Source organism: Zosterops lateralis (genome assembly GCF_965231275.1).
Source record: "Zosterops lateralis genome assembly, chromosome: 24".
Classification (NCBI taxonomy): Eukaryota; Metazoa; Chordata; class Aves; order Passeriformes; family Zosteropidae; genus Zosterops; species Zosterops lateralis.
The window spans coordinates 1,382,082-1,409,743 of NC_139784.1; the positions used below are offsets into that span (position 1 = coordinate 1,382,082).

At 62.3% G+C, this 27,662-nt stretch overlaps 3 protein-coding genes across 4 annotated transcripts; all 3 read right to left on the bottom strand.

Annotated features, from left to right (window-relative positions):
• Nucleotides 1-429: 429 nt before the first annotated feature.
• On the bottom strand, nt 430-5,213 carry LOC310918491 (myosin light chain kinase, smooth muscle-like). Of its 2 annotated transcripts, none has more exons than XM_083877359.1 (10): nt 5,171-5,213; nt 3,682-3,855; nt 3,260-3,350; nt 2,937-3,140; nt 2,290-2,507; nt 1,740-1,863; nt 1,509-1,661; nt 1,225-1,345; nt 1,060-1,150; nt 430-725 (listed from the first exon to the last, which is right to left on the bottom strand). In XM_083877359.1, exons 2-10 carry the CDS (start codon nt 3,695-3,697, stop codon nt 598-600), a joined length of 1,146 nt encoding a protein of 381 aa, XP_083733485.1. In that variant the 5' UTR covers nt 3,698-3,855; nt 5,171-5,213; the 3' UTR covers nt 430-597. The 2 variants fall into 2 exon arrangements, with proteins under 2 accessions (XP_083733485.1, XP_083733484.1); XM_083877358.1 differs by lacking the exon at nt 5,171-5,213 and adding an exon at nt 4,213-4,400.
• A 9,999-nt stretch (nt 5,214-15,212) lies between these two features.
• On the bottom strand, nt 15,213-16,846 carry HEXIM1 (HEXIM P-TEFb complex subunit 1). The gene has a single exon (XM_083877674.1). It carries the CDS (start codon nt 16,676-16,678, stop codon nt 15,761-15,763), a length of 918 nt encoding a protein of 305 aa, XP_083733800.1. The 5' UTR covers nt 16,679-16,846; the 3' UTR covers nt 15,213-15,760.
• Nucleotides 16,847-18,482: 1,636 nt separating this feature from the next.
• Nucleotides 18,483-25,309, bottom strand: ACBD4 (acyl-CoA binding domain containing 4). The gene is given in 10 exon segments (XM_083877708.1): nt 18,483-18,903; nt 19,198-19,242; nt 19,605-19,756; nt 20,840-20,990; nt 21,590-21,696; nt 22,599-22,712; nt 24,663-24,783; nt 24,851-24,935; nt 25,019-25,148; nt 25,151-25,309. Coding segments are annotated over 10 exon segments (1,143 nt in total). The 5' UTR covers nt 25,278-25,309; the 3' UTR covers nt 18,483-18,792.
• Nucleotides 25,310-27,662: the final 2,353 nt, after the last annotated feature.

Below are 27,662 nucleotides of genomic sequence, written 5' to 3' on the forward strand. Positions count from 1 at the left end.
AGCTGGGTATCCCCCAGCACATCCTGGTACCTGGAGTTGTTTTTCCCCAGGACTCTCAGACACCAAGTTCTGCCTCCTCAAGCCAAGGCTGGAGGTCCCACAGCAGTTTCCAGTCCTACTGGTACCAGAGTTGGCCCAGAAATGGAGAGAGCAGAGGCCTCAAGGCTGATCCTGGCTCATGTGAGCTCAGGACAGGATGCTAACCCCCGATAACAAAGGAATACTCTTCTGAGCAAGGAAGACCCATGGCTGCTCTGCCCAGGGCCAGCAGCACTCCTGGAGAGGACAAGGCTGGTGCCCCAGGTGGGCAAGAGCCTGATCCCAGCTCCCAAGGGGTGGGCACAGCTTGAGCAGCTCTTTCCCACCTCTCCCAGTGAGACTGGGGAAATAGGACCAGCACAGGGAGTGCAGAGATTGTCGGTGCTTTATTGTGGCAAGTGCCTGGATTCCTTGCAGGGACAGCAGCACAGGGACCCCAGAGCTCACCCACAGCAGGGTCTGGGTCTGCCCCAGGCTGGCCAGGTCACTGTGGGAGCTGCTGGAGGGGGCACCATCCCCATCTCTAGGTGGTCCACGATGGGGGTGATGGTCATGTTGTCACTGCCCTGAGGCTGCAGTTCTCCCACCATCCTCCTCCTCCCGGTCTGGCAGCAGCTCTGAGGGGTTGGGACCTCGTTGGGGCAGAGCCCCAGAGGGCTGTTCCTTCTCCAGGCTGCAGTCCAGGCCTGCAGGAGATGGGCAGAGGGAATGGTGAGGAGCTGGCTGGATCCAATCTCTCCCCTGTGCTGGAGAGAGGCACAGGAGGCACCCGTGGGGATCAGCCCTGGGTCACACAGAGTGGGATGAGCCTGTCCAAGGCTGCATCAGAGACCACCCCACAGGGGTGAGGATGGAGAGAACCTTGGGCCCTGGAGCAGAAATGCCACTGTGGGGCCATGTCTGGGTGTTTAGCGACACCCAGGGTGGAGCAAAAAGAAGAGGAGGCTGCCCAGGAGCACAAGGTGGAGATGGCAAAGCAGAGAGAATGGGCTGGGAGGGGGGGTGTTGGGAATGAAATACCTTCCTCATCCTGAGCCTCTGATGCCTTCCCGTCCTGGCTCTGGGACAGCAGGGTCAGCCTCTTGAGAGCCAGCAGGGCTTTCCCTGTTTTCTGGAGGGAAGAGAAAAGGCACTGAGCCCTTCAGCCAGATCCATCCCCACGTCCCCATCATCCCAACCAGGTACCTGCCACTTCCGACGAGCCAGGAACAGCCTGATCCTCTCCTTGGACAGCACCTTGGGGCTGCTGGGCTGGGGCTGCTGCAGCCAGGGGTGCAGCAGAGCCTCTGCACTGGGGAGCCGCCGGCTGCAGCACAGAGGAGGGGTCACAGGGACTGCTCCACCCTCAGACCCCCATCTGGAGTGTCCCCTCCATCAAACAGACAGAGCTTTCCCCTACCCACCCCCCCAGCACTCCAAAATCCAGCCCAACTGCAGCTGAGCAGCCCCCAGCCAGCCCCAGGCCCTACCGGGGGTCCTTCTGCAGCAGTTGGCTGATGAAGTCCTTGGCTTGCTGGGAGATCTCTGAGAAGGTCTCCTCCTCAAAGTCCCACTGGGCAGCTGTGACATTGCTCAGTGTCTCCATGTCAGTGTCCCCCTGGAAGGGTGACTCCCCACTCAGCCTGAAGAGGTGACCCCAGGGCATCAATGACAGCTCAGCCCCCTCCAGCCCAGCCTGCCCTGCCCAGGAGGGCACTCACAGGATGTAGCAGATGACACCAACACTCCACATGTCTGTGGAGAAGCTCACGGGCTCAAAGGCGACCACTTCTGGGGCCATGAATTCGGGGGTGCCATGCAGCACCTTCACAGGGGTGTCTGGAGCTGCAGAGAGGATGCAGGAGGCCAGTTGGGATCTCCCTGGGGCAGATGTCCAGCTGGGACTGCCCTGGGACAGGTGTCCAGGACAGAGGACACACCAACAAACCCCAGGGGGATGAGCCCCTGTGCCCAGGTGGAGCTGCCACCCTCCAAGGCCGATTGCAGCTCTTGGTTCTCTCCAGGGGCATCTCAGAGTGCCAAGCAGGGCACAGGGACCTTGGGAGTCTCCAACTCAGCAGCAGGACTGGGGACACAGTTCTCCCCAGAGCATCGTGTGGTTATGGGGAAGGGCCACGTTTGGTGTCCCAGGCAGGAGGACACCAAGCTCCTCACTGCTGTGCCAGGCCAGATCCTGTCCCTGTGGCAGTGACAATCCCTGTGGCAGTGACAATCCCTGCCCTGGACCCCCAGCAGCCCCTTCTTGCTCACCCAGCTTCCGTGCCAAGCCAAAGTCGATGATCTTGACCCAGTGGCTGCCGGGGCTGATGCAGACAATGTTCTCAGGTTTGAGGTCGAGGTGGACAATGGCCTGGCCATGCATGAACTGCAGCCCCTCCAGGATCTGCTGCACATACTGGGCACTGCTGGGCTCCGTGTGCTCGAAGTCGTCATCCACGATGCGCTCAAAGAGCTCTCCACCTGCCACACTGGGGACAGCGAGGTGCTGGGGACCCTCTGGGGCATTACCAGCCCAGAGGAAGGGAAGCCCCACCAGAGAACCCAGACTCAGAGCTCTGGGGGCATCTCTCCACCCTTATCTCCAGGAGTTGCATGGTCTCCATCCATTGTACCCCAGCACCCCATGGCACAGGGCCCCCTCCCCACCTGGCACACCAGGGACAGCAAGGTGCTGGGGACCCTTTGGGGCATTATCAGCCCAGAGGAAGGGAAGCCCCACCAGAGAACCCCCCCAGAGAACTCAGTGCTCTGGGAGGACCTCACCACTCAGAACTCCAGTCACCAGGCTCCCCATCCACCCCATACCCCACAGCACAGGGGGTGTCCCACCTTCAGTGCTCCCCTGGCAGAGCCCAGCACTGCCCCACCACCCCCAAACTTGACTGCCCCCCACTCACTACTCCATCACCATAACCAGCTGGGTGGGCTCCTGGAAGGCATCAAGGCACTGCACAAGGCGTGGGTGGTGCAGGAGGTTCATCAGCTCCACCTCAGCCCGAGCCGCCTCCTTCTCCTTTGCTGTGCGTGTCCGGAAATATTTCCCAGCCCGGATTTTGCCAGTGGCCTTTTCCTGCAGCCTGTAGACTATCCCAAATTTCCCCCTGTGACAGAGGGAGGATGAGGGATGGAGGAGCCACCACCACCACCTGCATCCCACCAGGGCTGCACATGAACAGCCACGGGCCACCCCCAGGTGTGGGGACATGGGACCCTCACTTACTCCCCCAGCTTCTCCAGCTGTGTGTACACATCTGAAACCTTGTCCTGGCTGTTGATGACCACATCACGGTGTTCAAAGGCCTCCTCAGCTCCTGGGGGATGGATTAAGGTGGACCATGCAGAGATCCCCCATGCTTTGGGCACCACGGGCCTGTCTTCCCCTCCAGTGCTGATTTCTGTGTCCCTCCTGCTCCATCTGGGACCAACCACCCTCCCCACATAGTGTGGATGTCACCTGGGGAGAACATGGGGACAGGAGCTCCTGGGGCAGCCCAGCACTCTGCAAGTCAGGTTTGGGGTGAAAGGTGCTTTTAGGATCAAAAATCCAAGAGAAATGGGGCCAGAATGAGATGGAGATTGGTGCTGATAGGGAGGATGGATGGGAACCCTCTCCCTGGGGACAGACGCAGGACTCTGCTGTACCTCCTGCCTGGGACATAGCAGTGCCACCGGCTCCTCACAGGGTGCTGGCACAGTCAGGACAGGTGCTGGATGTGTCCCCCAGGCGCTGGCAGCCCCAAGCTGGGACAGGGGTGCTGGGGCAGGTGATGTCTGTGTCTGCTCCAGCTGCTCTCCCTGAGGCTCTGCACTTTCCCCCTGCCATGGGAGACCACCAGCATCACTCCACTGGCTCCCACACTCCCAATACCCCCTGAGGGGGTCCCTCTTGATGGACCAAAAAGGACCAAGCAAGATTTTAAAGCAAGGCCCCTTTTTGGATGGGCACAGCCCCTTCCCAGGAGCACCTTTGGCTCCGAGCCGATGTTTTTCCCATGCACTGTCTTACATCAGCCAGGAAATCCCCAGGAAAACCGCACTTGTAGGGCAAAGGAGCTGTTTCCTTACACGATCCCTCCACGCTCGGTCCCCAAAAAGGCTGGGAGGACAGACAATGACACCCAAGGGTGTCAGGCAACAGCACCCAAACCCCAACCCGAGAGCCACAGCACTGACCTGTCACTGTCTGGTCCCTCCTGTCTCAGGCCACCTGCGGGTCCCTGACCTCCCCCAGCCACTGCAGAGCCACCGGGGAGGTGGGGAGGGAGGGAAGGGGTGATCCTAAAGGTTGAGGACAACTGGGACCACACGAATGGGGATGTCTCGGGGTGCAGCTGGGAGCATCCCTCCCACTCCAGAGCTGGGAACGGCCCTGGCTCTCCCCTCCCTTTCCTTCCCAGCAGAGCCCTTCCGGACTCGGGGGATAAACAATCCCCACCACCCGCCAGCTGTCCCCAGATCGTGCCCCAAAGCCCCATCTAGCACCGTACAGGGCCAGGGGTTTGCAACACGGAGAGCTCAGGCAGAAGATCCCCAGGGTAGGGCAGGGGGCTGCAGAGAGAGCCCTGACACGCCTCATTACACAGCAGAGAGCCCAGCCCTGCTCTGCCCTCCCAGCACCTATGCGGAACCTGGGGCCTCTCACGGGTTAAATCCACAGCCCCGGCCAACCCCCGCCTCCGTGGGTGGGTTCCTGCAGAGGGGCTGAGCACCCACAGCTGCCCCCCCGTCCCTGCTCCACCTGCAGCCAATATCCCAGCGGAGCCATCGCCCTTCCCAGCACAAATCCTAGCCTTCGGCTTCCCGGGAGAGCTCGGCCCCGGCTCCAGGGAAGCGGGGATCAAGGTGAATGGGGAGCTGCCAAACTCCTCCGGGCCTCCAAAGCAGGTGGTTTGGAGGAAAAATGTGTTTCCCAACTTTTATCCCCCAAAGCAGGAGCGTGCAGCTGCTCTGGCGCCCGGTGCTGCCGTTTGCCCACTTTGCCCGGTTGATTTAAAACGGGAAGAACACCGTGATTTCCTCCCGGAGCTGACTCCAGATCAGGGGATCAGGCAGTGGTACCGCACAGGGACCCGAAATGCCGGAGGAGCCCGGTGGCACAGAGCCGGGGCAGGGGAGTGTCACCCGGGGTTACCTGCTGTCCGGAGCCAGGTCTCGGGGAGATTTGGGGCTGTGCCAGCGCCGCCAGACGCGTCCCAGCGCCGCTCCCAGGCTCGGCACAAAGTCCACGGTCTCCGCCAGGGAGTAGGGGACAAATGTCCCCAGGGCAATGGCGGGGTGACCGCGACCTCGCTGTGCCTTTGTCACCGCGGCCTTGGCGGCGGCGGGGCCGAGCGGGGCCGGGGCTGCCGTGGGCTGGTCCCCGGGGCTCAGGGATGTCTGGATGCTCCGGGCCCGGCGGGGCCGCCAGCGCTCGGCTCGACCCCGCTGGGATATCGACTGCCGGGGACAGGGCAGGACACGGGGTGGCCTGGCTGGGGACAGGCAGACAGAGCACGGCTGGATCATCCCGCCCGCCCAGAGAGCGGCCGCGGACACCCCAGGGCTCGGCCCCTCTCCGGGGCAGGATGAGGCCGGGCGGGCGGTGCTTGGCAGCTCCCGGAGACAGGAGACACCCCGGGAATGCGAGGGATCCCGGCAGCCACTTGATGTCAGTGTTGGGCTGACGCTGGTGCCGATGACGGCGGGAAAAGGAGCGGAAAAAGGCCAGGATGGGACAAAGATTTGAGGTCTGGAGGATCTGTGGAGGGCTGGCAGCACCCACATCCCTGCGGGATGTGTCGGGATCCAGCACTTGGCTGGAGGGTGAAACCCTCGGGAGCCGCATTCCCTCTGGGTGGAGCATCACATCCATGGGACCTCAACAGCAGGGAGAGCTGGCTGCTGGTCCAGGGATCGACGAGCAGATCAATCCATCCTTTGGGCTTGTCTCGTTACCGACAGCATTTCATCTACCGGCCGCTGACCCGGCCCTGTCCCACACCTTTGCTTTTAGATTTGGGAAGGTCGCCCATCTGAAATGTCCAGCGGTGCCTTACCCACCATGGACACCCTCTCCTTGCGCCTTATAAAATTAATTAATTAATCTAATTAATTAATCATTAGTAGTTGCACCCAGGCAGCCATGTGTTCCTGCTTTGGGAATCAGGTTGCCCCCATCTGCCCAGGGGATCCTCTGGCACGGCCGGGATGGGACTCCCAGGTGACTCCCCCAATCCCAAACCAGCTCGTGCTGCCCATGGGGTGCCCACCAGGCCCCCCAGCTCACCCTGACCACCCGTGCAGCCCCCCTGCCCCACTCTGGGCTGAGTCAGGACCCTCTGTGCAGATTCAGCTGCCTCTGCTTTTTTGTAGGTCCTACAATAAAGGGTGTCACTGCAGGGCTCAGCTGTGGACCTTAGTGCTGAGTGACAGCACAGGGGGACGGGGTCACATCAGTGGGTCCTGGGTGTCCATCTGTCCTTGACTCCCTCAATGACCCCGGGACACAGTCCCTGCTCTCTGTTATCCCAGGGGCACGGCCCCTGCTCCCCATTTCCCTGGCAAGGAAGACTCTGCACGTGCCAGATGTGTGTGGGACACAGGTAACATGGGGACATGGAGGGCACTGAGGACTTGGGAGGCACAGGGAGCACAGTGGCACATGGAGGACATGGGAGTACATGAAGGACATAAAGACAGGGAACACCAGGGACATGGGGACACAGGAGGGTACTCAGAGGCCTTGGGAGGACCAGGGGAACATGAAGGGGACACAGGGAAGGCAGTGGACACTGGGGACAGGAGGACATGGGAGCCACAAGCGCCCACAGAGGTCATGGAGCAGATGGGGGGATGCAGAAGACACGCGGGAGAACATGGGGAACACAGAGGTCATGGGGACAGACAGGGGGACTCCAGAGACAGAGGGACACCAGCGATGGGGCAGCAGGGACACCCCGGATGGAGGCACAGGGAGGGACAGGGGACCTGGGACGGTCTGGGGACACCGGGGGGACACCGGGGGGACACGGAGGCACAGAGAGGGGCGGGGGGGCGAGAGGGGACACCCAGGGGACATGGGAGGGGACACGGGGGGCGGGGCCAACAGCCTCGGGCGCCGCTGGTGGGCGGGGCCAGCCGCGCACGCGCTGGGGGCGGGGCTACGGCAAAGGGCGGGGCGTTCGGAGCGGGGCTTCCGGGTTGGGCGAGGCCGGGGGTGCGCACTGAGGTGGGCGTGGCCATGCCCTGATTGGGTGCGGTGGGCGGGGCCAGGGGGGCACTGTCCGGCTCTGGCGCCCCGCAGCGCTCGAGGGCGGGGGGAGCGGCCGGGCACTGGGAGCACTGGGAGCTCTGGGAGCACTGGGAGCACTGGGAGCTGGATGCTGGGAGATAGGAGCAGTGGGAGATGGGTGCTGGAAGCACTGGGAGACGGGTTTGGAGAGCTGGGTGCGCTGGGAACTTACTGCTGGGAGCACTGGAAGCATTTGGAGATGGGTGTGGAGAGCTGGGTGCTGGAAGCACTGGAAGCACTGGGAGATGGGTGCTGGGAGTGCTGGAAGTACTGGGAACTGGGTGCAGGTACTGGGAATGATGGCTGATGCCTGCTGGGAGCACTGGAAGTTGCGTGGTGAAAGCACTGGAAGCACTGGAGCTGGGTGCAGGCTGCTGGTAGAAATGGGAGCACTGGGAGAGGAGTGTGGGAAGTTAGGTACTGGAAGTCATGGCTGATGCATGATGAGAGTGCTGGGAGCACTGGAAGCACTGGAAGCTGAGTGGTGTGAGCTGGAAGCAGTGGCTGATGCCTGCTGGGAGTGCTGGGAACACTGAGATCCAGGGCGTGGGGAATTGGGGGTGCTGGGATCTGGGTGATGGATGCCAGGAGCTGGAGATCTGGGACATGAGTGCTGGGAGCTCAGTGCTGGGGAGCTGGTGAAGGCCACTGGGAGGTGGGAGTTGAGATGGTGGGTGCTGGGTCCTGGCTGCTGAGTGCTGGGGTCAAACCCCATTCTGCAGAATCAGGGCTGTACAAACATCTATTGCCCCAAAATCACTCCTGAAAGTGTGGAAAGGGTTGTGGCACGCTGGCTTTGGGATGCCACAAGGAATGGAAGGACCCAGGGGTAGCAGTCAGGGCTGGTTGTGCTTAGCCAGACACGCCAGGGTGTGAAGGAACTAAAATACACCTGGAAAAGACCCAAATACATGGAAAATAAATCAGCCTGGATCTATAAACCACAGTATCTCTGGCACCAGCTCAGGAATCAGCCTGTCCCTGTGTGGGGTTGGCTGATGCAGCTGCTCCAGGCAGCCTCAGGACCTTGGACCTGTTCCTCCAGCCCTGGGAAGGTGCAGCAAGTCAGGGACAGGACTGATGGTGCTCCCACGGCCAGGAAGCACCCTGGGGAGTGGGATTGCCTCTGGATCCTGACAACCTGTCACCCATGGGGTGACAAATAATGACCCATGGGACCTCAGAGAGCCTCATTAGTGGCTAAAGGCGCTGCAGGGGAGTGACAGAGGGGCCGGAGCTGGACCTCAGAGATAAGTCCAACACCCGGAGGTATGGGGGTTATCAGCAGCCCAGGCTGCTCCGGCTCCTCCAAACCCTTCCCTGCTCCCCCTGTGCTCTGCTTGGAGCAGCAGCAGGCAGGGAAGGGCAGGAGCACTCAGGGAAGGGCAGGGACAGGCAGGAAAGGGCAGAATAGGCAGGAAAGGGCAGGAACAGGCAGGAGATCCATGGTTGAGGAGGCTGCCATCAGACTGTCCCTCTGACAGCACAAAATCCCAGGAAATGGGACACGCCAGGAGTCAAACCCCTCCTGCACTGGCTGGGGACTGATGTGGCCTTGAGTGCTGATGTCACAACTCCTGATACAGAAATCCCCCCAAAATGGGTCTTTTCCGGCTTGTAGCGATGGGTCAGCACGGGGAGAACATCTGAGAGCTCAGGGGATGCCAGAAACAACCCCCATATCCAGGAGCCTCTCAGAGCACACAGCTCTCCCTCCCTGCTGTCTCCTGGGAAGATCCCAATAGAGCGGGGTGGGGGAAAGGGACAAACCCTCTGGAGGGTCCAATGCCCCCATCCTGGGCCTGTGGGGACAGGGACAGTTCCCAGGGGCTGGGGGCACCTGGTCCCATGCCAGGGTGATGCCTGAATCCCTTTCTGGGATGTGGCACCAATGTCACCAGCCCCCCAAGCTCTGCAAAAAGGGTTCTGTCCACCTTACTACTGGTCATACTGGGACAGTCCAGGGGGAAGTGGATTTGTCCCCTTCCTCCCCAATTCCCAAGATTTGGCCCACTTTACACCATCCCATCCCCTTTCCCACTTAGAACAGCCAGGCCATATCCAGCACCAACCCCCTGGCTGGAAAACATTTGGGACAATTAACCCCCACTCATTAAAATCACATTATGGGGAAGAGAACTTATGATTGGGGATTTACCAGCCCAGAAAAACAAACAAAAACCCAACAAACCTCTTTGTCTTTTCATAACATCAGAACTCAATTCCAAATGCTTTAAGTGGCTGCTCAGTCTCATTCCCTGAACTGTTCTTCCCAAAAATCACACAGGGGCAAGGCCTGGGCCCAGCCTGCTCCAGAAAATGAGAATTCAAGATGGCCAACTTTGAAGGGAGAGACTTTTTAGGTTTCTAGTGAGAGGCTTTTTTGTTGTTGTTGTTGTTGTTGTTGTTTGTTTGTTTGTTTTAGGGGGGATTTTTGTTTGTTTTGTTTTTGTTTGGTTGGGGGTTTTTTTGCAAAATGTATTGCATTTTGCCTTTTATGTGCCCTGATTCCCCAAGGACACATTATTCCCTTAAAATTCCTGCTGACTGAACCCCCTGTCCACACCCCACAGGGCTCAGTCAGCAAGGAGCGCTACCAGTGGGGAAAAAATCCTCGTGAAACCCTTGGGAAACCTCATGGACTTTGCCCTTCGGGTCACTCCTCTCCTTGAGATCTGATGGAGCCCAGATAACCGTGGGAGGAGCCCTCGGCAGAGCTGGGTTTGGGCGGACAGGTGATTTGTGGGGGAGAACTGTCACCCCCTGAGCATACTGAGCTCCCACCGTGCTGAGGGGACACAGTTGTGATCTATCTAATCGCGATCTGTGTGCGCCAATTGTGGTCCTGATCTGCGTCTGCTGCTGCCCGGGATCGGCTCTGGAGGACAGAGGCATTGGGAGTTAAACGCCAGACGGCTGAAGAGAAAGCCTGACCTGGAGCTGGGCACTTCCTGGGCCAGGCACCCTCCTTTGGGGCCGAACACTCCACTTTGGAGCCCAACATCCCCCTTTGGCGCTGGGGTCACCCCATCGATCCAGGCCCCTCCCTGGAGCCTCCCCCGCCCCCGCACCGGCCGCCTGAGCAAGGCCTCGGCCCCCCGGGCCGAGCCGTCCTCAGGGCCGGCTTTCGGTGTCGCCATCGCGGCCAAAACCCTCCTCTCGGAGCCCCACGGGCCCTGCCCGCCCCGCCGAGGGGCTCCGGGGACTCCGGGCCCTGCAAGCCCCCCCTGGTGACATCAGGGCCTGCGGGAGGCCGCGGCCTGCGCTGTTCCGCCCCCGCGGCAGGACCGGGCCCAGCCGCGCCGGGGCCCGGCCCGGTTCCTCCGCCCACGGCTGTGACACAGCGCCCGCCACGTGGGGCCGCGGGGCGTCCTGGGGCGGCGAGTCCACAACCGCCTCAGCCCCGCCAGCGTAATGCGTGAATTGGACTACGACCCCCACAATGCGTCGCGCTGGATACACGCACCGCCCTTTCCTCTGCGCTTCGTGTTTCTGTTGGCTCCGCTGAGCCGTCACCCAGGGGTACGGCGGGTTGTGATTGGCAGGAACGCGGCGGAGCCGGGACGGCGGCTATGGCGGCCGGGCGGGCGGAACCGGAGCGGTGCCGCCGCCGCCATTTTGTGTGTGACGGGCCGGGCCGGGCCTACTCCCGTCGTGGACCGGGATTCCCTCCGCGGCACCGAGCCGACAGCGCGGGCCGGGCCGGCCAGGGCTCTGTCCCGCGAGCAGAGCGCGGGGCCCTCCGCTCGGCTAATGGGGGGCCGGTGCCGCGGCGCCACCGGACGCTTCCCCATCAGCGCTCCGGGACCGGAGCTCAGCGCTGCCAGGCGCCTCACGGAGCCGCGCGGCCTCCCCGGGGTCGGGGCCGGTGGGGCGGAGGAGCCCGGCCCGGCCCGGCCCGGCCCGGCCCGGCTCGGCCTGGAGGGCTCCGGCTGCACCTGCGTTACAGGGCGGGGGCTGGGGCCGTGTTTCTATCAAAATTAACGTTAAATGGTATTTTAACGTTTGTCGACAGCCGCAGCGCGATCTCGTGCGGGGCTGGCCCTGCCTGACCCGCCCTGAGTAGGGACAGCGCAGGTTTTATGGAAATTGGGGCTGGGAAGCACGTCTGGATTTGCCGGTGTCCCGTCCCTCAGCTCCCCTCATACACCGCGTTTTGGGTGGGGGAAAATAATCCCTGGTATTTAATCCTTTGTTTCACACATTTCAACCAAAGCCCGCGGGGTTCCCGGAGGGATCCTGGCCGGATCCAGTGGATCTCAGCTAACATGGCCTCACCGCCGGGGAGCTCGGAGACTCAAAAACAAAAGCGTTCGGCTGTTGCCGGGGCCCGGGGGAACTTGTCGGGCGGTAACAAACCCCAGCGACCCCGGGCTCGGAGGGAGCGATGCCCCTCCAGGGCTGGGGAAGCACCTGCAGTGTTGTTTTCCCCGTGCAGAGTCAAACCCCGGCCGTTTAAAAACTAAAAATGGCTCTTTTTTTTGGAAGTGCTTGGCGCTGGGGAGGGATTGAGCTGGCACAGCCTCCCCACGGCTCCTCAGTGGAGCTCCAGTTCCCAGCCCTGTTGTTGCCTCGGCAAAGGCCGATAACACCAGCTCATCCCCTGGTATTTGTGGGGCTGGGTTTAGGTTTAAAACAGGGAGATTTGGGAGGCTTCTGCTCTAAGTGGAGATTGTGCTGTCAGACGCAGGTCAGTCAGTTAAAACCAGATTATTTTACATTTAGGCACTTGGTGAGGTATTTTTTTAAAAATTATATTTGTTGTTATTGACTCCGTGGATGCTGCTTTAGCAGGTCCTGAATTCCAAAGCTTCATATGGAAAGGTGATGGCTGCCCCATCCCTGGAAGTGTCCAAGGCCAGGTTGGACAGGTTGGAGCAATCTGGGACAGTGGAAGGTGTCCCTGCCCCTGGCAATGGGGTGGAACTGATTTTTGAGGTTCCTTCAACCCAATCCATTCTGTGATTCCATGATATTTTTATATCCCAGCTGCATTTGCAGGCCTGGGAGGTTTACTCTGTGTGTCTTCAAATGCTTGTGACAGCTGAAAATACAATTTCAAGCTGATTTTGTCAAACTAATGAGGGTCACACTTGGTTTGAGCTGTGAGCTTTGCACCTGCCCAGGTGTTCCAGGGTTCGTGGGGAGCAGAAGGGATCAATCCTGAGGGGCTGGAGCTGCCAGCCAGGGTTTGGTCTGTTGCTGAGGCACCAAGAGCTGCAGGTTTTTGGTGATGCCCCCACCAGATGCAGATTCTCCTCTTGTTTCACCAAAATGCCACTTGTGTGACCCAGAGTCACCAGGAAATTCCCAGTGGCTTTGTCAGCTTATCCTGGGAAGGTGAAGCCAGCAAAGGGGAGGGCAGTTAGTAGAGGTGAGGTGGTGGCAGGGCACAGTGGGGCTGCTGGAGCCATGTCCCTGGCTGTAACCCTGCCATGGGATCAGGAGCCACTGGATTTACTCAGGCCTGGAACACCAGGAGCGACTCCAAGGGGCTGCTGTGTCGCAGGGCAGGATTTGGGGCTTGACTCACCCCAAGGCTGTGGCATTAACAGACACTTCCTTCTTGGATTTGCAGTGTTTCCAGGGAACTGCTCTGTCCTTGCAGTGCTTCTGTCCTAGGAGAAAGGCCATTCCTGCACGTGGGATGGAGCAGTCTCCATTTTTTGTGTTGGTGCTGTAATTTCTGCATCTCCTCAGGAGAGAATTTCGGCCCTTTCCTCTGAAAACAAAACCCTTGGGAGGGGAGGAGCTGGGAAAGCCCTTTGCCGGTGGGTCTCCCAATGCTAGTGCCCCAAATCCAGTGTGGTTGTTGCCCTCCCACAGCCAGGGAGCCCTGGGGAAGGTGATTCCTGCCTGGCCTAGTGGCATCCCTGTCCAGAGAATCACAGAATGGTTTGGGTGGGAAGAGTCCCTACAGCCCATCTCATTCCACCTCCTTGCCAAGGCAGCAACACCTGGTGCTCCAGGGTGCTCCAAGCCCCATGCAGCCTGGTCTTGGATGTTTCCAGGGATCCAAGGGCAGCCACAGCTTCTCTGAGAACCTGTGCCAGGGCCTCCCCACTATGGCAGAGGTTGGCACTGGATAGTGTTTAAGGTCACATCCAACCTAAACCATTCCATGACTGCAACTTCTCAATCCCAAGCCAAGCTGTGCTGGTCCCTGCTGCCGTGGGCTCCGTGCTCACAGCTGAATTCCAGTCAGCTCCTCTGCTCCAGAGCTCGTGGGAGAGATTGGGATGGAGAACTCTCCCCCTGGCCCGGCAGGAGCAAGGACAAGCTCCTTGTCCGTTACTGATCCACTCAGAGGTTTCAAAGGTCCCTGACTGTCACTGACCTGTGTCTGCAGGAGGTTTGGGCCCAGGAGCTGCCATGAGCCCTTGGGATCAGGATAACCTGGTTCCTAGGGAGAGTCGTTATACAGCACAGAATAAAGCAGAAGTTGATGGGAGCAGAGCAGGTTGGAGAGTTGATCATTATGGTCCTTTTAGTTGGCTTGTTTGGTTTGGGATTTTTTAAGGTGTGTTTTTTAAAGCATTTGCAGAGAAAACATTTATTCCAGGGACTTGAACCTGACAGGTGTGGGTTAAGTGGATGAGGGCCAAACCTGACTGAGAATATCGTTTTGGATCAAGGTTTTCCCACGGACCAGGTGCCGGGAGCTGCATTTCACAGAGCTGAGACCGTGAGGGACCCCCGTCCGTGCCATCGGACACACGTCCTGCCCCGGCAGAAAACGCCTGTTGTGGGGATTGTTCGGCAGGGAAACAAACGGCGGGGAAGCAGCGCCTGGGCCGGGGGAGGACGCGGGGCTCGGCCCCATCGCAGCCCGCAGGATCCCGCAGGATCATCGCCCCCCCTCCCCCGGCGCTGCGGTGATGTCATGGCACAGGGAAGGAGCCGCTGGCTCCCGGGCTCTTGAGCAAGTGGCCCTGGCTCGTTTCCTTCCCCCCACTGGTGCCCCAGAGCTGGGGGCGGGGGGGGATGAAATCGGTGTGATCGCCCCTCCAGCGGCTCCCTCGGCCGCTTTAGCTGCCAATTTTACACCACCTCAGCTGCGCTGGCAGCGCTGGGGACGTCCCTGTCCTCTCCCCCCATCCCCCTGAACTCTGTTCCCTGGTAAAGGCTGTTTTACCCCCGTGGAGCGGCCAGGGTTTGGTCAGGCTGGGGTTAAACCTGGTGGGACCTTTCCAGCCCCTCCGCGCTGCCGCTTTACCCCCGATCTGCTCCCACCGACCTGCGCTGGGACAGCGCTGTCCCTGCTCCCCGCCCCCCAGCCCTCGGGGTTTGTGTAAAAGCCCCATTCCCCCGGGCAGCTGCCCAGGCCCATCCGGGCTCCCTGCCTCAATCCCAGCTCCTGCCTCACCAGGTACAGCTTTCATCACCTCCAGTTCCTTCACCTCGGCCCCAGCCCCTCCCCTGCTTCACCCCTTCATGTACCCGTTTGCCCCCCAAAAGAGCTCCAGCGCTCGGAGCTTTTCCTGCTTTTCCCTCCTCCTCCCCCTCTCAGGTGCAGCAGGAGGGAGGTTGAGCCATCGCCTTTCCCTACTCCCTCGTCAGCCATTTCAGAGGCCAAGTGCTGACTACCAAAACTTTTCCTTGGGCTGCTCCAAAACTTTAAGATTTTTCCTCTCACTTGTAGCTTGAAGTAGATTTTTTTAGGCAGTTTTTGCCCAGATTTCAGTTAATGACATGGATTCCTACAGAGCTGCAGGGAAACAAGAATCAAGTTTAAGTGAGCCTTAGGCAAACAAGACAGACTTGAGGCTACTCCTATCTCAGTGAGGTGCCCTCTGTCCATCACACACCATTTTACCCCCTTTCCAGGTACTTTTAACTATGCCACCTCATTAAGCAGAATTAAAATTGAAATGAAATGGGGGGAAAATAATAACAAAAAGGGTTAAGCAGGGAATTACAACTAAGTTTAATCAAACAACAGTTATAACACGGTGAAAATAATCCAGGATGTATTCCCTGGTGGAATGCCATTCTGATTATTTTCGAGAAATCACACCAAAACTATTACAGTTACAAGTAATTAAATTTATTAGACCTCTATATTTTTTTATAGTCAGTTTTGGCCAATTTACAGCTTTTCTGGGGAATTTTTTAAAAGTTTTTTTTTTTTGGTTTAGACACAAAAAAAAAAAAAAAGAAAAAAAAAGAAAAAAAGAAAAAAAGAAAAAAAAAAAAAACCCACAAACAAACCACCCCCCCACCCCCCAAAAAATCAAAACAAAAAAACCCCAAAACAAAAAACCAAACCATAAACCAGATATCACCAATACATCAACCCCCCCTCGCCCCGTGACAGCCACCTAAAAAAGGGGGAGCCCTCGGCGCCCCCAGCTGCAGTTTAGCCCATAAAAAGGGTCCGCGGCGACTCTGTACAAGGACCGAATGTTCCACCCAGCACTGTAAAAACCCCCCCGCGCCCCCTGCCCAGTGTCACTCCCCCGGCTTGCAGGGGCCCTTTTCCTGCCGGGGCAGCTCCTGCTCCCTCAGCAGCCGCAGGTTCTCGGCTCGCAGCCTGTCCACCTCCCGCTCCAGCGCCTGCACCCGCGCCGGGTCCGCCGCCTCCCCCCCGGCTTTTTTGCTCTCCATCCTCAGCCGGTTGTTCTCCTCCTCCATGCGCGAGAGGCACTTCTCCAGCTCCAGGTACTCCTTCACCAGCTCCTGCTTGCTCATGTTCTGCAGGCTCTCCACATGGTACCGCTCGTAGGTCTCCGAGAAGTCCCTCTGCAGAAACTCGCTGCCGTCGCCCCCCATCCCGTCGCTGCCCCCGTCCTCGTCCGCCGCGTCGTCCAGGAAATCCTCCTCGCTCGTGTCGTCCGACTTGGCTGCCGCTCGCCGCGGGTACAGCCCGGTTTTCAGGTCGGGCTCCTCCTGGTCATGGTCCTCCATGAGGAACTGCGTGGTGTTGTAGGGTGCCACCGGCTGCCCCTTGGCGAACATCTCCGCCCGCAGCCGGGAGGCGCGGAGGCTCTGCCGCTCGTCGAACTGCTGCTTCTCCTCCCAGCTCAGCTTCGAGTACGGCTTCCAGCGCCGCTTCTTCTTCGACGGCCGCCGACGGTGCTTCTTCTTCACCGGCCACTCCTCGGTGCGTCCCACGGCCCGGTACCGCGGGCCCAGGCCGGGACGCCCCGCTCCACCCGTCGGCGGCCGCCCCTCGGCGCCGCCCGCCGCCGCCGCCTCCGCCCCGGGGGGCGGCAGCCGCTCGGCATCGGCGTCCTCCGCCGGCGCCTCTCCGCGCTCGGGCTGCGGCTCCGGCTCAGACTGCGGCTCCGGCCGCGCCTCGGGCTCGGAGCGAACCTCCGGTTCGCACTGGGGCTCCGGCCCCGGTTCAGCGGGCGCCGCGTCGGCCATAGCGCTGCGCTCGGCTACGCTCGCTGACGGGCGCTACCGGCGCCGCATGGGGCCGGCCCCCGCTCAGGCCGCCCGGGACATGGCCCGGGGGAGGAGGGGGGAGTTTAACGCCGCCGGGCCCGCCTCCCCGCGCGCACTGCACGCGCCGCCGCCGCCGCTCCCGCCGCAATCCCACCCCACGCCCCAAACCCGCGCCCGCCGCCGCCCGCTCCCGACTGCCTCTCCTCGGCAGCCGCCGCCCGCTTTATACCCGCGCGCGCCCCGCCTCCCCCGCGCAGGCGCCCTGTGCGCCCCGCCCCGCCGCGCGCCGGGACCCGCCCCCGCCGCGCGCCCAGCTCCGCCACCACGGCCCCGCGCGCGCGGGCGGTGCCGCCTCGCGGCCAATCGGCGGGCGCGGGGGGCGGGCTCACCCGCAGGGAGACGCCCCTGGCCGTTGCAGGGCCTGGCCGCCATTGGTCGGAATGGACGTCACTCGTGTGCGGCGCCACTAATCGCGACGGGCCGAGGGCGGGACCGGGCCGTACCACGCGGCGGGGGAGTTCCCGTGCGCGGGGCCGCGCGCGCCCCGCGACCTTCAGGCCCGCGCCGAGGGCAGCGCGCGCGCCCCCCCCACTGCCGGGCTGTGGCACCGTCCGAAAAGAGTCCCCGCGCGGCGGAGGCGCCGCCGGCAGTGCCGCGGCCTCGGGCCCCAGGGGGTTGTACGGGACCGGGCCGGGCCGGGCCGGGCTGTGGGGGAGCCGGGAGGGGCTCCGGGGGTGCGTGGACCCGGGGCAAAGGGGGCGAGCGGAAGGACCCCGGCGCTGGGAGGGTGCGGCAGCACTGCTGTTGGCGGAGGGAGATGTAAACAAACCGAAGCGGAAAGAAGTTCCCTCTTAAAGGCGCCGCATCCCTTTTTGCAGGGGCGGTGCGGGGCTGCGCTCCCGAAGGCTGTGGGGGAGTGCGGGGGGAGGGGGAAGGAGGGGGATGGGGAGGTTCTGGGCCTTGTGCCGGTTCCAGAACTGGTCCTATTCCTGGTCCTGCCACCGCCACCCACCGTGGCCATGTCCCCCTCGGGCCCCACGTCAGGGGCCTCGCGGGGTCTGGAGGGGTTTGGGGGGGCCCCCGCTGAGGGACACACGCCATGGGGACACACGGTTGGGGAGAACCATGGACGGGCCTGGAGGCGGCCCTGGGGGGGCTGCTGGGGCTCCGTGTCTGAGGGGGGAAGAGGACAGGCCCCTGTGGGACCCACGCCCCAGAGCCTCACGGCCGGGCGGGGCACAGCCCACGGAACGGGGAGGAAGGGAGGGGGTCACCGCTGTGTCACCAGCGGGGGAACCTGCCCTGCCCAGCCCCGACACCGGCAGGGCCCCCCTGGCCAGGGGGAGCGGCCACCGGGGACCCCCGGGATGGCAGCGCTGGACCCCGGGCCAGGGAGGTCCCGGGGGTCTCCAGCCCCTCCCTCCGCCCTCATAGGTCCGTGGGGCTTCCCCACCGCCGAGCCCGGAACAGGGCGGGGGTGGCGCTGGCACGGGCCCGGTGGCTCAGGGGGCACAGCCACCCCCTCGCGTGGGGGGGACCCTCAGGGTGGCCGTGGGACCCGAGCGGGGGGACAGGCTGGGGCCTGGAGACAGAGGCCCTGCACGGGGGACACGCAGGCACGGCCACCGTGCCCCTCTAGCGGTGACCGGCCGGGGACAGTGGCCGGGCAGGAGCAGGTGGCCAGGCCGGAGCGTTTGGCCGCGGTCCCCTCCCCTCGCAGGGCACAAGGCAGCGGGGCTGAACCGAAAAGGCAGCTTTAATTGAGGCAGGTTCGGTGATGTGCCAGCACCCCGTGGCCCCGGTGGCCGGGACGGGCCCGTGGCTGTCTCCGCCACCCGCGGGGCCGCAGCTGGTCCTGGTCGGTCTGTGCGTGGCGGCGGCGGGGCGGCCGCCCGGGCCCCGTGCGGGCGGTACCGGCGCCGCTCCCGGCGGGCCCGGCCCGGCCCCGAGAGCGGTACCGGGGCCCGGGGTGTCCCCGCCCGCTGGGCCCCGTGGCTGTTGAGGCGATTCCCGCGTGGCTCCGTGGCGCTTCCCCGGCTCGTGCGAAGCGGGATGGGGAAGGAGGGGTGGCAGCGGCAGCGGGGACGGGGTGGTCACCTCTTCCTGCCCTGCCAGTGGCGCAGCAGCCACTGGGTGACGAAGGGCCAGGTGGCCAGGAAGAGCAGCGTGCGCGGGGACACGGTCAGGCGCCACGGGGACATCGCCTGGCGTGGGGAAGGGGACAAAGGTGTCACCGATGTCACCAAACACCCCCCTCAAGCCCTCTGCTGAAAGGAACCGCTGCCACTCCTCGGTGGTTCTGGTCCCATCTCTCCTCCTCTGGAGATCATGCCTCACACCGCCATCCCTGGGGCCGTGTCCCCACGATGTCACCTGCTCCCCAGCTGAGGATCCCTCCCCTGACCTCCCCTAGCTGTGTCCCCAGGCCCCGGTGGGCTGTTGGGTGGACAGGGGGACAGCAGGGACACCCCGCAGCGCTTCCTGCACCCTCAACTCACCTTTGGAGCAAGTGCCAGGCCGGGGTCTGTCCCAGCTGTGTCCTCCTGCAAGACAGGAGAGGGTTTGGGGTGCAGGTGGGGCTGGACCCCCTTTCCAGCCCCTGTGAGAGGGAGGGAATGGCCTGGAGAGCCTGTGCAGGGCTCTTGAGAGGGATGCAGATGGTGCAGCTGGGCCAGGACCCCAGGAGCAGTGGGAATGAAGGAGGCAATGGCAGCGAGGGGCAGCAGCTCCCCATCTACACCGTGGGCCTGATCAGGGCAGCACCAGCCTCGGCTCTGCCAGGATGTGTCACCAACCACCGTGGGGATCCCCACGCCTGGTCCAGCCCTGTCCTAGGGCCCGGAGCTGAGCCCTGCTGTCCCAGTATGATGTCCCAGCCCTGCCCCCGGCCCAGCCCAGCCCGTACCTGGGCAGTCCCGAGCATCTCCAGCCGGCTCAGCCGCTCCTGCACTTGGCACAGCTCCTCCTGCAGCGCCCGCACCGTGCTGGCCACGTGGGCCTCCAGCTCTGCCGCCAGCCCCGGGGGGCTGCCGGTGTCCCCCCCGGCCAGCCGGACATCTGCGGGCACAGGGACGGGCACACGAGTGCCAGGGCAGGCCGAGCACTGCCCGAGGAGCCCCGGGGCTGGCACTGCCCACCCCAGGCTGCCACCCACGGGTGAGCGGCAACTTCCACAGGGCACCTGCCATGGGCTGCCCGTGCCACAGCTGCTCCCAGCCCAGCCCGGCAGCCCCAGTAGCACCCAGGTTGTCCCCAGAGCCACACACCACTGTGTCCCTCCAGTGCTGTGGTGGTGGCAGTGGGTGGCCACCAACAGGGTGCATGCTGTCGTGTGTGTGGACCACCTGCTGAAGGCTGGACACCCAGGGCCAGCTCCTCCCTGTCCTCCCCCGGGCCCAAAGGCCCCAAAGCAGCCCAGCAAACACCTGGATAATCCAGGCTGTGAGTGGGACACAGGCAGGGACTCACTGCCAGCCGCTGGGGACAGCCCAGCCTGGCCTGATCGGCCTCAGGACAAGTTCACTGCCAAGGTCAAGCAGCCCAGAAAGGAACAGTAACGGGGAAGGGGTGAGACACGTGGGCTGTGCCCAGGTGAGGCAATGGCACCAGTCCCACAGGTGAGGGTGGCAATGCCACCTCAGGGCAGCCCGGTATGTCTGGGGGAGGCTCCTCCCTGCAGTGGCACAGCTCGAGGGCCTGGTGGTCCCCAGACACCAGCAGCAGTGGTGGGTGGCATCAGGTGAGTGGCACTGCTGTCCTCAAGGCTTCCAGGGCACAGGGCCCAGCTTCACCCCCTGCCCTCCTGGGCAGAGCTGGGCATGGGGAGCCAGGGACCTGCATTCCCTGCCTGGTGCTGAAGGGCCAGCAGAGCATTCTCCAAATTTAGGCAAATTAGTACCACTGCAAGAAATGGGCAAAAGAAGGGCTGTGTCCTAGAGGACTAAAGCCACTGAACTGCTTGGGGACCAAGGGATGCAGAGACAGGACACTTGTGATTTTCTTCAGCTACTGATGACCCAACCACAGGTTCTGGAGCCAAACTCGGTCCCCTGGGGGTGGTGGGGGCTGCCCAGCCCCACAGCCCAGCCCAGCCCAGCCCATGAGAGGTGGGGCAGCAGCAGGGACAAGCTCTGCACCCACCTGTCTCGGAGCCCAGGGCTGTGAGGTCAGTGCTGCTGCTCCCCTCAGCTCTTCTGCCTTCACCTCGCTCACCCTGCCCAGCACTGGGGGGCACTGGGGGCTCAGCCCCAGCCTGGAGCCCGTTTGGGGTGAGCCCCCGCACCTGCCCGGCCTAGGAGATGGGAGAAAAGGGCCCTGAGACCCCCACTACCCTCCCCAGGGCAGGGAGGGGGATGCCAGGGCAGCAGTGGAGTCCTTCTCTGCCTTGTGGCATTTTTGGGGGTGAAGGAGGCATGGGACTGAGTGAAGCTGATTCCCAGTGGTAACAGCAGCCAGCACCTGGCTTGGGAGGTGACACCTGAGGGGAGTGAGGTGCCCAGACCTGAGGCAGCAAAAGAGGTGGGGCTTCCTCCCTCCTTCTACCAGATCCACCAGGCCTCACCATGGTACCTCAAGTGCCAAACATGGCCTGTGGCAGCAGAGAGGACTGGCAGAGGAACAATCTAGGTGGTGGCACCCATGTGGAGCTGCTGATCTTGCCCAACCCCAACAGCCGCCAGTGCCCCCCCCAGAGCTGCATCACAGGAATGGAGGGGCTGGGGAGGCTCCTCAGTGTCCTCTCTGTGACAGGGACCAGCCTCCAGGAGTGACACAAAGCCCAGAGAGGTGCAGGAGGGTGTCCCTGTAGATTTTGTGAGGCTCCCAGGCTGGTGGTGTTGTGTAGCACAGGCAGGGCAGGGATGGCAAAGCCTTCAGTGCTTCCTCCATTACCTTCTCAGGCTCCATCTGCTCCAGGGTGTCACAGAACGTGTCCCCCTCAGGGTCACTCGTCACCTGGCTCCCCTCGAGCACCTCGGGGGCAGGAGCCAGCCCAGCTCCTGGAAGGGAAGCACAGGGCTGAGCCCTGGGCAGGGCAGGGGTGGCCAGCTGTGTCCAGAGGGGAGCAGGTGGAACAAGGGATGTGCATGCCCAGGGTAAGGCAGGAGAGGGAAACTGAGGCACCGCTGGGGTGGAGGCATTTCTGTTAACATGGCCCAGATCATGGCCATGAATCCAAGGACTGAATTTCCCCTCCTGCCACCCACGGTGTCCCATTGGCACAATACCTACAGCCCTCGGGGCAGCAGTGGCACAGGCAGGGGAACTGCCCAGCTCCCTGGGCACTTCCAGCCCCAGCACTCCAGGCTGGCAGGGCTGGGACACTGACACTCACTCCGTGACCATATTTGCTCCTGGGGGAAGGCTGGAGCAGCAGCGGGAGGAGGAACCTCCCTGCAGCACCCTGCCCACCCCAGGGCACAGCCAGGGGCCCCTCAGGGGGCACAGGATGGCAGAGGGTGACTGTGCAAGGGGCTGTGAGAGAAAAGCCAGGGCTGGGGTGTCACCAGGGAGGGCCAGGGCTGGGCACTGTGAATCCCAGTGCCAAGAAAGCAGCAAATGTGGCTTGAGCCAAGGGAGAACATCCTCTCACGGATCACGGACTTTCCAGGGTGGTATTTTCCAAGTGATGAAGCAACAGCCTCTCCTTGTCCCGGCAGTTTAGGAGAGTCAGGCCCCTTGCACAGACAGTAGTGAGGCAGAGCCAACCCCACATATCCAGGGTTACCCCAGTGAGAGCTGGACCCACGAACAGCCCCGTGATGTGGGCAGTGCCTGGAACACCAGCAGGGCTGGAGCAGAGGTGCCTGAAGCCAACAGTCCCATGGGTGGATAGAGCCCCAGCCCCGGTGCCTGCTCCATGGGGTCTCCGCCAGGTGCTGGCCACACCAGGGACACCAACCTGGCATGTGCTGCCCGTCCTGCTGCTCCCCAGGCACGGTGTCTCTGGGGCTCTCTGGAGCTGGGCTGCCCACTGGGACATCCTGGCTGGGGCCCTCCTGCTGCCCCTGGCGCTCTGCATGGAGGGAAGAGGCAGAGCAGGGTCATTCTGTGGGGTCAGAGTCGTGCTGTCCTTGCAGTGCTGGCTCCCTGTGGCTGAGCTGCCCTGTCAGCACAGCTGGGGGACACGCAGATGTCAGGGACCAGCCAGGGACCAGCAGCCTCTGGGGGTGCCAGCAGCTGGCAGGGAAGGTGAGGAGCCAGCTTTGTTTACTGACAGCCCAGGAATCCACGTGAACTCATGTGGGTTTACCCTGTGCACACCACCTTGATCACCCAGGGGAGGCTGAGGCATCCCTGTCCCCGAGCCCCTGTGGCAGCAGGCAGAGGGATCAGCACTGGTGAGTGACAGTGACAGTCCTGTCCCCTGGCAGCGCCCATGGCCCTCGGCACACCCACGGTAACAAAGAGCCCAGTGCAAGAAGCGTTGGCTGGAGAGCCTTGTGTGGGCAGCAGCAGCACCCTGAGCAGGCCTGAGGGAGCCCACGGGGTTAATCCCAGCCAGATTTGCGGTGGCCCACGGGACTTTGCTCCCTGCTCCTGGGCAGGCAGGAGTGTGGCAACGCTGCCCTGCTGCTCCTTGCCTGCCCCTCTCTGCTGCCCCCAGCCTGCATCACTGAGGGGGACAAAGGCAGCTGCACCCCACACAGGGGTAGTGCCAGGGCTGCCCTGCTCTGGGATCCTCCCCATTCCCAAATCCTCCTCAGGCTGGGCTATGACACAGAGTGGTGGGTGCAGGCAGGGTCCTGTCACCTCACACAGCACCAGGACAGTCCTGGCTCCAGCCAGCCACGTTCACAAGACTCTGCTGAAAGCAACATGCACTGGAGACCTGCTGGGACCTGGAACCATCCAAGATTTGGGTTTCAAATGCCACTTTATAATGTGTTGTCTTTGTAAATAAACAAAACCAAAGCTGCCCAGACTCCCAGCTCTGTGCCCAAAAGCTGCCAGAGGCACCTGCCACACTCCACACTCTGAAATCCCCTTTCTGCTCCAGGTCAAGAGCAACCAAAGCTATGATTGCAGTGTCTGAAGGCAGGCTTGGGAACCTTTAACACAAATGACTCAACACCTTCCAGAGATCAGTGCTTTGCACCTCAGTTCCAGCCACCAGCGGCTCCCTGGGGCCCAGGCTTACACACAACTGGCTGTGGTATCCCTGTTCAGGCAGGGGGTGACAGGCACAGGACAGATGCCTCAGGAGTGAGTCTGTTTGCCAGGGCTCTCCCAAACCACTGCCAGGGCACACACCTGCTGTGAATGAGCCCTGGAAGCCCCTGTGCTGCTGAGCTGATCCACTGGTGGTGTCTTTCTGGCTCCCTTGGTCTCCTGGGTGCTCCTCAGCAGTCAGACACACCCAGGACAGCCCTGCACTGGGGGTGGGACAGGTCCTCAGCCCCCTCCTGGCACTAGTCCACAGCCAGAGGCATGGAAAGGGCTGGGAAGGATTCTCCTCTAGCACAAACAGGTCCAAATAATGCCATTTCTCAAGCCCTGTTTCTCCACATCCCCTCCATGCAGGAGCTGCCCGGCCTGTCCAGATGTTTACAGCAGCTGAGCCGGAGCCCTGCCCGGCGTGGGCCAGCGCCAAGGGGAAGCACAACCTCCCCAGGAGCTGATCCCTGCCCCTCTGCACACAGGGAGAGCAGCCAAGGGCCGCTGGGAAACCAGAGCTCAAATCCTCGCCTCAAAGTTTCGAGGAGAGAAAGGCCAGAATGTGTCAAAGGGACACCGTGTCACACGGGGTGTGCCCAAAGAGCCCCTCGGCAGCAGCAGTGCCCCGGCAGGGTCGGGGGGATGTGTCCAGCCCGTGTCCCCTCGGGAGCGGCAGCAGGACGTGCCCGGGGACAAACGGGACCCGGAGGCGGTGCCGGTGCCCGGCGGGGACAGCGGGAGCACCAGGAGCGCAGCCCCAGGGCGGGGATGCTCCGGGCACAGCCGGGGCACAGCCGCCCCCACTCACCCCCTTTGCTCTTGAAGAAGGACTCGGGGGGCCGGGGCATGTCGTGGATCACCTCGTAGAGCGGCTCGAAGTAGCGGAACATCTCCTCGGTGCTCTCGTCCATGGGCACGGTGTCAATGACCTGCGGAGGGCGGCGGCTGGACACGGGCACCGCGCAGCGCCCGGCCCGGCCCCGCCCGCCCCGTTACCTTCTGGGCCACCTTCTTCATCTCCGCCACGTACGCGGCCATCGCCTCCTCCTTGGACATCCCGCCCAGGCTGTGCCAGGCGTCCCTGCGGGGCGGGCGGCGTCAGCGGGGCTGGGGACCCGGACCGGGACCCGAACCGGAGCGGAACCGGGACCCCCCCGCTCTTACCACTTGTACCGGCCGATGGGGTCCCAGAAGCCGGGCCGCGGGCCCTGGCAGCACCCCGCCGTCGCCTGCTTGTAGTAGCTGTAGAAGCGCAGCATCTCCTCGTAGGAGGGCCGGTACGCACCTGCGGGACACGGTCAGCGGAGCCGCCGGCGCCGCGGCTGCCCGGCCCCGGTCCCGGCCCGTACTCACCGCTCCGTGGCAGCCCCTGGATCACCTGCACGGCGGCGCGGAACTGCGCCCCGCAGCCCGGCTCCTCCATGGCGGGACCGGCCCCGCACCGGCCCCGGCCCGGGGGAGCCCTCTCCGTGCGGGAACAGCGCGGGGCCAATCGGCGCCCACCTTACATCGGCCGCTCCCCGCCGCGCCCAATCAGCGTCCGCCTTCCATCGACCCCCCCCCCCCTTGCTCGCTGCGCCCAATCAGCGCGCGGTTACCGGAACAGGCTCCTCCCCCCCCCCCGGCGCTCCCGGCTCCGAGCGTGGCGCGCGCGCCCCCTGCCGGCCCGACGGTGCAGCGCGCGGAGCGAGGGGCCGGGGCGCCGCCTGGCGGGGACGGGGAGGGACTGCAATGCTGAGGACACGGCGGAGACAGGGACAGCGGGACAGGGACAGGGACTGTGGGACAAGGACTGTGAGACAGGGACAGCGGGACAGAGGCTGTGAGACAGGGGCAGCGGGACAGGGACAGGGACAGCGGGACACGGACAGTGGTACAGGGACTGGGGGACAGGGACAGCGAGAGAAGGACAGCAGGACAAAGACTGTGGGACAGGGACTGTGGGACAGAGATAGGCACAGGGGTACAGGGACAACGACTGTGGGACAGAGACTGTGGGGCTGAGACAGTGGGACAGGGACAGCCAGACAGCCAGACAGGGACAGAGAGACAGTGTCACAGCAGGACAGGGACAGCCAGACAGGGGCAGAGGACAAAGGACAGTGCACAGGGATAGTGAGCCAGGACAGTGAGAGTGCACAGGACAGTGCTCCAGGGTAGTCAAAGAGTGCACCAGGACAGTGAAACAGGACACAGGAACAGAGAAACTGCACGAGGACAGATGGGGCACGGGGACAGTGCCCTGGGACACTCCACTGGACAGGGCACAGGGACAGTGAGACTAAGGACAGTGTGTCTAAGGACAGTGCCCCAGGTGTGCTGCAGCACCTGGAAGAGTGAGGCTGTGCCCCAGACCAGAGCCCAGGAATGGAGCACAGGGACAGAGCCCAGGACAGAGCTTTGGGACAGGGCAGTGTAGTGACACTGCAGCCATGTCCCAGGGCAGGAACCCTGTGCAAGAGGACAGCAATGGGGCAGTGGCAGAGCTCTGTGACACTGCAGGCACAGGGACTGTGCTTAGTGTGCCACAAGGTTTCACACACCTGGGCTGTGCAGCAGGACAAGGCAGACAGGAATGGAGCACAGGGATGCCCTGGGACACTGGCACAGGGTGCCCAGAGCAGCTGTGGCTGCCCCTGGATCCCTGGCAGTGTCCAAGGCCAGGCTGGAGAGCCTTGGGACAGTGGAAGGTGTCCCTGCCCATGGCAGGGGTGGCACTGGATGGGTTCTAAGATCCCTTCCAACCCAAACCATTCTGGGATTCTGTGACAATCATCAAAGATTGTGGGGCCACACATGGGGACAGTGGGGCCATGTACTGTGACACCAGGACAATGCACCAGGCATGGGGACAATGCAATGGAGCCACCTACCAAAGGTCCCAGGGGAATGGACCAGGAGATAGGGACACTGCACTGGGAGAGTTGGATACTGCACTGGGGATCTGGAATGTGGCACTGGGACAGTGTCACTGGAGCACTGGGCAGGTCCCATTGCATGGGGAGGGGACAGCTGGGCCAGGCAGAGCCATGGTTAATTATTACCCAACTTTATCCACTGTTCTTTTATTCACTGTATAATTTTATCCACTGTTAATTATTATCCAACTTAATTAATTACAATAATAAGAAAGGGGCAGAATTTGGGGTCTCGGAGCTCTCAAGGTGAAGCTCCTTCTCCCTCTGCTCCAAGGGCTTTCCTTGAAGGCAGGGAGCTGTGGGGACATGGGGACATGTGTGACCTGGCAGAACAAGGTGTCCTGGGGAGATGGGAGGTTCTGGGGTGCTGTGGGGACCACCTGGCCCAGGGCTGGATCCTGAGGTTGGGATGCAGAGCAGCTTTCAGTATCCCTGTGCTGGCTTCATCCTTGCCTCACACTCCAGTTTTCCTGTCTGGAAAATCCCTGCTCCAAATCCCAAATCCAAGTGGGTCAACATCCCCTCCCATACCCTTCTAAATCTCATCCACATCACCCGGGGAAAACATTTCCTTCGCCGATTGAAAATAAATTAAAAAACCTAAATAAATAATAATAATATATATATATATATATATATATATATATATTTAATAAAAGCAGCAAAGCATTTTAAACCTCCGGCCATTTCCAAGCTCTGACTCAGGATTCCTGCTCGGAGCAGCGGCAGGGCCTCGCTGGCTGCAGCTGCGGGCAGGGCCGGCCCCGGCTCCGAGCGCTGATTCACGGCACACGTGCTGTGCTATAAGCGGCCGGGAATGCGAGCTCTGCTTTCCCTGGGATCCCTTCCAACCCGCTGCCGGGCGGGAGAAAATAGCAACGCCGCGGGAG

Coding starts and splice junctions, on each gene's coding strand:
- HEXIM1 (XM_083877674.1), bottom strand. CDS start 16,678: ATGGCCGACGCGGCGCCCGCTGAACCGGGGCCGGAGCCCCAGTGCGAA.
- LOC310918491 (XM_083877359.1), bottom strand. Junction 1,864..2,289: donor TGGCTTGGCACGGAAGCTGG/GTGAGCAAGAAG, acceptor TCCTCTCTGCAG/CTCCAGACACCCCTGTGAAG. Junction 1,346..1,508: donor CTGCTGCAGAAGGACCCCCG/GTAGGGCCTGGG, acceptor TCTGTGCTGCAG/CCGGCGGCTCCCCAGTGCAG.